The sequence below is a fragment of the Phasianus colchicus genome, chromosome Z (genome assembly GCF_987193195.1).
Source record: "Phasianus colchicus chromosome Z, bPhaCol1.hap1.1, whole genome shotgun sequence".
NCBI classification, from domain to species: Eukaryota; Metazoa; Chordata; class Aves; order Galliformes; family Phasianidae; genus Phasianus; species Phasianus colchicus.
In genome coordinates this window covers 40,414,442-40,421,954 of record NC_143476.1, presented here as the reverse complement: position 1 = coordinate 40,421,954, position 7,513 = coordinate 40,414,442, and the positions used below count along the sequence as shown (strand labels likewise).

The following is a 7,513-nucleotide window of genomic DNA, read 5'->3' as shown; positions in this document are numbered from 1 at the left end:
ACTCAGACATTTCTACGTACAAGTAGAGTCAAGTGGATTGTTTTGCTAATGCAAGAATGTAATATGTTTTCTTACTTTCAAATATGTCATTTGAATATCTCTGAAGCTGGAGAATCCATAAGCTCTCTGGAAATACTTCCCCAATATTTGATCACTCTAATGCTAAAAAAATGTTTTTCTTGTATTTCATTTTTTAAAAAAATTCTTTTATTCTTAATGTTTTATTTTATTTTATTTTATTCATTATTAGTCTGTGCCCATTGTACCCTGTCCTGACACTGTTCATCAACAAGGAAAGTCTGGTTCAGTCAGCTTTATGCCTCCCATTAGTACATGTATAGGTAGATAATGCCCTCCAAGCCTTCTCCAGGCTGAACAGTCCCAATTCTCTTAGTGTCTCTGTTGTAGTCCTGTTCTGCTCTCTCTCTACCATGCCCAAGATTGTATTAGGGAGCCCAGAACTGGATCCAGCACAGCAGGTGTCAACAGACCTCAAAAATGTTGAGCAGACAGAAAAAAGACCTACCTTGATCTGCTAGCAGTGCTCCTCCTAACGCAGCCCAGAAAACCTTCTTCACCTTAGAGGTGCATTCCTGGCTATGGTCAGCCTACTGCCCATCTGGACCCTCCAATTTCCTTCTCTACAGATCTGCTTTTCAGACACTTTTCTCTGAATACATTCTTATGCCTGAGGGTACTCCACCCCATGTGCAGGGCTTTGCATTTCTACTTCGTATGGCTCTTGTCAGCACATTTCAACACATCCTGTCCAAGTCTATCTGAATGCTGGTACAGCCAACAAATACTTCTTTCAGCACAGCATCATCAGCAAACCTGTCAATGGTGCACACCATCCCACCTTCTGGATCATGTTGAAAAGACTAAACAGAATTTTAATCTACTGTTGACCAGTGGGACTCTCTGGTAGCTGCTGATCTCCAACTAGACTTTGTGACACTGATTACCTTTGAATCTAGTAGTCCAGTCAGTTTTCAGCCCACCTTACTATCCTTCTATTTAGACCATACTTCATCAGTCTATCAGTGAGGATGTTATGTTAATTTCTGCAAGCTAGTCTTATCTGCTAAGAGCGAGGGAAAAAAAAAAAGCACTGAGTACCTCAGCCCTTTGTTTGTCTTTTGTCCACTGTCCCATAAAGGAGGCAGTCCACATTATTGTTAGCCTTGCTTTTGTTGCTGTAAAAGATATTCTTATTCTTCATGTCTCCTACCAAGTTTTGGTACTCATAAATCTAGCCCTGTAAGCTCAGACAATGTCTGTATTCCTCCTAGGATATGTACCTCTGCTTCCACTTTTTGCACTCTTCCTTTTTATATGCAATTTGGTCAGAAGCTCCTTGGTCATTTGCACAGGCCTTCTAACACCTTTACTTGATTTCCTATTAGTCAGGATGGACGGTTCTTGAACTTGGAGGAGGGTATGCTTTAATATTAACCAGGCTTTCATGGAACCTTCTTCTCCACATGGCGACCCCGACGTGATTCACCCTGTGAGTAGTAGCTGCCCGGCGTGCCCGTAAGGCGGTGGAACCTGTGAGGTGGCGGCAGGTCGCCTACGGAAGACACACTGCGGTGGAACCTGTGAGGTGGCGGCAGGTCGCGTGTGTAATTATGGATCAAGTAATTCAGGTACTTTTATATTTCTGTAAAACTTATTGCGGTAAGACCGTTCCTTCTAAGAAGGAGATCGCGGCCGTGTTATCGCGGCTAGAAAAGGAGGGTGAGCTGGACTCCCCTAAACAGGTGCTCGATTCAAATCGGTGGGACTCACTCACTGCGGCGCTGTGCCAGCGCGCCATGTCCGACCAAAAAGCCTCAGAGCTTAAAACATGGGGCTTGATACTTGAGGCTCTTAAAGCGGCAAAGGCAGAAGGAGGGTTCGGGGTGGACCGGAGCGCGACGGGGGCTGCCGGGAGCGGGTCTTTGCTTTCTCATAGATCCAGCGAGGCAAAGATGGCGCCGACGGCGGAGAGCAGAGGCGGAGAGACGGAGAAGAAGGAGTCGCCGAGTCAGTCATGTGAGCCGACAGCCCCGCCCTCGCCTTACCCTGCTCCGTCTTTATGCCCTTCTTTGGAGAAAACGTCACAGCCAGAACCGCCCCTTGAAGAACGCGATAGGGCGGTAGGCGGAGCGCGCCGGTGTGGGAGCCCGCACCCGGGAGGGAGCCCGCGCCGGTGGGGGGGCCCGGTTACTGACTGGGCTAAAATTAAAGAGGCAGCAGAAGAAAAGGGCTTAGCGAATCCAGCTGCGTTTCCGGTTGTAGCCTCAGAAAACGGCCCAATTTGGATTCCTCTAGACCCGAAAGGGATCACAAGGGTGCTTGAGGCAGTTGAGAAAAAGGGTTTGAAATCCCCCTTAACAATGAATGCCCTCGAGAACCTTACCGCACAGGGGCCTCTCTTGCCCTATGATATAGAGAATTTAATGCGTATGGTTTTGAAGCCGGTGCAGTATACATTGTGGAAGGAGGAGTGGCAGGCCCGGCTCAGACAGTTATTGGTTACAGCGCAAAACGATCCAGCGAACGTATTACACAACTCCGACCTTCAGAGATTGATGGGTAGTGCACCAGGTCTGTTAACTGCCCAGGCACAAGTTACCCACCTGAGACCTGGGGAATTAATTGCTACATCTGACGCCGCTTTAGAGGCGTTTAGAAGGCTCGCAAGGAATGCAGAGCCATCTACTCCGTGGACAGAAATTACACAGGGCCCCACGGAGTCATTTCAGGATTTTGCAAATAGGCTGATAAAGGCCGTAGAAGGGTCAGACCTTCCTAGGGCGGTCCATAACCCTGTTATTCTGGACTGCCTTTATCAAAAGTCGAACGGGGACGTACGTGCTTTGCTAAGAGCGGCGCCGGAAAAGTTTCACACCCCCGGTGAGGCCATCAAGTATATCGTAGAGAAGCAAAAGTCAAATCCGTCTGTGGCAGGCGAGGTTGCTGCCGCAGTGACTGGAGTGATGATGGCGCACGGGGGCTTTGGTTACCATCACCCCGGCTATCCGGCAGTGGATCAAGAGGCTCAAGGCCCATGTTTTAGGTGCGGCCAGTGGGGCCATATCAGGGCCCAGTGTAGGGCCAGAATAGAGGGTATGCTGCTGTAAAACATGTCAGTACGGGAAGTGTCATGTGGATCCCGGCGAGAAAGGTCAAACCAGATCTGATGAAAGAGAACAGTAACAAGGGACTCTGAGTTTTGCAGGTATGGCTCCTGTTAACACCGAAGAAGGAGACAGCTCAGGAACCCCGAAAGAAGGCCGGGAGAAGCGTGGAGGATACTCAACCGTTGCTGCCAACGAGAAAATGCCTTTCTATCAGGCAAATGCTATGTTTAGTGTGTGTGGTGGTTATTGCTTTATCACAGGGAGCCAGGGTATTCACTTTTGTCACTGTCAGGGAATTCACCTTTTGTCACTGTCAGGGAATTTACGGGTTACTTAGGTAAATAAGATGAGCCAAAACAACTTTTGCTTTAGTTTGCAATCGGCTACCTCACTCTTTTGCACTTGCCTAATGGGCATTTCTCAATACACGTTAGAAGTCTTTGTTAGGTACACTACAAACCATTCCAGCTGCCGTAACAACACCGATCTAGCTAGCCAAACGGCATGTTTTATAAAATCTCTGAACGACCCTGGGGTTGCTGCAGCACAGAGCTTGGCTCAGATAGAACGCCTAGCATGTTGGTCAGTTAAGCAGGTGAATTTATTGAATGCGATGCTAGAGGATACAAACAGCATTCAGCATGCGGTGCTGCAAAACAAAGCAGCCGTCTACTTCTTGCTCCTGGCACAGGGGCATGAATGTGAAGACCTAGAAGGAATGTGTTGCTTCAATCTTAGCAACCACAGCGTATCCATCCATAAAGCGCTGAAAGCCCTGCGAGACCATACGGAGAGGATCCAGGTGGACGACGACCCCATCGGAGACGGGTTCAAGAAGACGTTTGGCAACTTCGGGAGTTGGATTGCGAAGATCGTTAAGGACATAGTATTAGCACTTTTAGTAATTGTGTGTATTGCCACTATTCTGCCGTGTGTGATTATGTGCTTTCAGAATTGCTTGCTAAGGATTATGTAGTAGCTTAGGGACCAATGCATAGAGTATAGAGTATCACGGGTATCGGGAACAATTGTAGCGTTTGCGTTCGCGCTGTTACGGGATATTACTGAGCATAGGGAGGGGGAGATGTAGTAGGCGTAGCGAGGACACGGTGTGTGACGGGGTCAGGTCCCCTATGCTCAGGACTTGCCAGGTGCTGTCCCACGATAGGACAGCGTGAATGCAAGGGGTGTAGACAAAGCAGGGACGAGAATATTTAAGTGCCTGCTACATTTTAATAAACGCCATTTTGCTTCACCTATACTTGGGGTCTGTGTGAGCATTTGGCCCCGACCTGGTATGGGGTCGGTTTCGCTGGCAAAGCAGCACCTTATGGGGTGGAAAACGAGTGTTGCAGAGAGAACGGCAACATATATTTATATTTCATATCCCATGAAATTCTTCCAAGAATGAACAGGCTTATGTCTGTTCTCCTGAAGTGGTGGGCCGTGGTCCAGCTTTTTGCCCTGCTTCCCACTCTCAGGCCTCTGAAGTTCACTACCTCATGTTCACCTCAACGATAAACTCCCAGCTATATATTCCATGTCATGAGTAGGCAGCACAGCAAAATGTATTTCCTCATTGTCTCCTCAGGAGATTGCCATTAATGCATGCCAGAAATCTGGATCTTTTATGTCCTGCTGTGTTATTCCATCTGCAGATAATAGCTGTATATAACTCCCCATGCAGACCAAGACCTTTGAATTTGAACTCTGAGACTTCCTCCAGTTGTCTGAAGAAGATTTCTTCTACCTCTTCTGCCTGATTAGGTAGTCTGGCAGATAACCATGTTAACCATTTTGGTCTGCTTGCTAATCCTTATTCTTACCTAAATAGACTGCTGAATTACAAATCTATGAAAAGTTATGTTTGTAATTTCAGAATTGGTGAATGCTACAAGCTGCACTGAAAGTCACAGATATGTTTCTCTTATTTTGATCTGACTTTCTAGCTTTGCAGTTTTAGTGTCTAATTATTGGGCTTGGAAGATGCAGATGTGCGATTTCTGCCAAACTGGAGGAGCAACCTGAACAAAGGAGATACCTATGAACCCAGACATCTGTTCAAACAGAAATTGAATAGTTTCTCTTTTGAAATTTTTATAAATATTTAGTTACATCACAGGGCTTTTATTTTTCCCAAAATTGTTCTAGTTAATATGAAGTCAAACAGCATTGATCTGTATTTCAGATGTGACCTTGCATTTATTAGTGACATTTGTTTTGCTACCTTGGAAAAGCTTCTGCAAAGTCTTCTCAAATATTAACGATCTTTTTTCATGTTTCTATTTCTGGCATCTCAGTCTCACCCTTGCTTTTAGGATTTAATTTTTATTTGTAAAGCTATCCTGTACAAAATCTACCTAGCAGAAATACGTATATTGTTGCATTCCAATATTTTTGCCAAGTTGGAAAATTATGTTGCATTCCTACTGGGATTTTCTGGCTAAAAGCATAGCTCCACAGAACTCAATGGCAGAGCTCCTCTCACTTCACTAGAATTCAAATTTCACCAGCTGTTTCTAATCCATGACAACACTTTAAAAATTCCAAAGCTCAAGGAAATTTATCAATGTGTGTTGGAAGTCCAAATAAATCATACCAAATGTTTCTACTTTATCCACTATTCCTTTAAATATATGTAGGAAACTGCTAATTTTTGTTCTTCTTCAGGTGTAGTGCTTGACAAAGAAAGAATTTCATCTCTCCATTTCTGAGTTTAAAAAATAAAGCTAAATATTGAAATGCTGGTTCTATGCCCTTTGAGAAGGATATCTATCTCGAGTTCCCTTGAGCTTGCTCGTGTCATTGAATTTCTCCAGTGTCTCCATTTGTTTCATATCCCTCCTGCTGTACAAGCCGTGTTTTGATGCGTGCAGAACAGCTGTTGCTTTCAAGCTGGCCCGTGGCCATCTTTCAAGAGGATTGTGAGGGAACTTTTTCCCTCATGAGCTCTCTGAAGCATCTCTGCTGCATAGATTGCAGAGTTCAGAACAGACACCCTTTTCTTTGTGCATGCAAAGGCAGAATGCTGCACCAAATGCCATTTGCATTGTGCAAGAATGGCTTCCTCATTAGAGTTAATAAATGTGCATTGTCCTCTCTCTTTCTGAGCACCCAGTGTGTTGGGTACTGAAAATGCAGCCAGTGGCCTGAGTGGTTCATAATACAAAAAGATGGGACTGAGAAAAGGTAGGAGAACAAGCAAACGTAAAATGAAAATGCCTGAGCTCAAACAGCAGCTCAGAGGCTAGCTGAGAACCAGGAATCTGCTTTTTTTTTTTTTTTTTTTTTTTTTTTAGCACCTGCTTTCAGATGTTATCTTCTTTGCTGTACTGCGCCTCTGTTTTTCCAGCCAACTCTGTGGGAACCTGGCGTTGAGAATACTCAAATTTATTTGGACCTTTTATCTAGGCACCAGATTGCAGAGACCAGATATGCTGCGACAGAGTGTGTTTTTCTTGTCTAAGACCTTCACAATGGCTTCGGTCTGCTTTGTGTTCTACTTGTACTCTCTCCTCTTCACTTGCTCTTGACTACATTTGGATACATTATCAATAGGTGTTTCAGTTATGCAAGAGTGAGATGTAACTGGCCTTTCATTTGCTAGTTCAGCTTTCTGCTCTCAGTTCTAATGGGACTTCATCAACTCTGTTTTATCTCTGAGGTGTCACTTTGAATTTGTCATGAATTTATAGTGAAGTATTATGTCACCTCTATAACTTGGTTTCTTTTGTTGTTTACACTTCGTTCCAGCATTCCTGTCTAAAAGCATTGCTACAACACTTTTTGCTGTCCCATAAAGTCTTCACATTAGATTCCTTCCAGTAGACAAACTGATCTCAATGTGCTTTTAAGTCATCTTCCTCTTGTATGCTTAAGAACAATATATACTTTTAACAGTAGTTACAAACTACTTCAGAAATTTGTGCTATGGAAGAAGCTTTCTTTTTATAAATGAATAGTCCTCATTCCTAAACAGTAAGCTCTTTTCAAGTCTCTCCAATAATCAACCCAAACCAAAGTGGCATTTGAAACACAGCCCATAAAATTCACACTCCAAAGAGCAGAACTCAGTCTTGTTCCACACACCCTTGTGGACTGTGTCATTTTTATTTAAAAAAATATAGCAAACGTACAAACAAAAAATTATTTTATTAAGATTTTGACATAGCTTAGTGCTCACATAAGGATCTCCCAGATAGCCTCCCAGATGGATGAACAGTTGCTGTGTGGGTAGTAACAGGAGTCTCTGCTGTAAGGGTCCCTGCAGAGTTGTGCTCAGCTGGATCAGGGGATGTGTCCCATACCACTTGTGAAAGTTCATAGACACCAGCTGATTGTGGCTCTGCACCACTTCTGTATCAACAGGACCAGGTTCAAACGAC

General features: G+C 44.4%; 1 protein-coding gene across 1 annotated transcript; it reads left to right on the top strand.

Annotated features, from left to right (window-relative positions):
- Window positions 1-1,491: 1,491 nt before the first annotated feature.
- On the top strand, window positions 1,492-4,389 carry LOC149912908 (uncharacterized). Its single transcript, XM_090131659.1, has one exon. The coding sequence runs from the start codon at window positions 1,632-1,634 to the stop codon at window positions 3,126-3,128; it is 1,497 nt and encodes a 498-aa protein (XP_089987785.1). The 5' UTR covers window positions 1,492-1,631; the 3' UTR covers window positions 3,129-4,389.
- The last annotated feature ends 3,124 nt before the right edge of the window (window positions 4,390-7,513 follow it).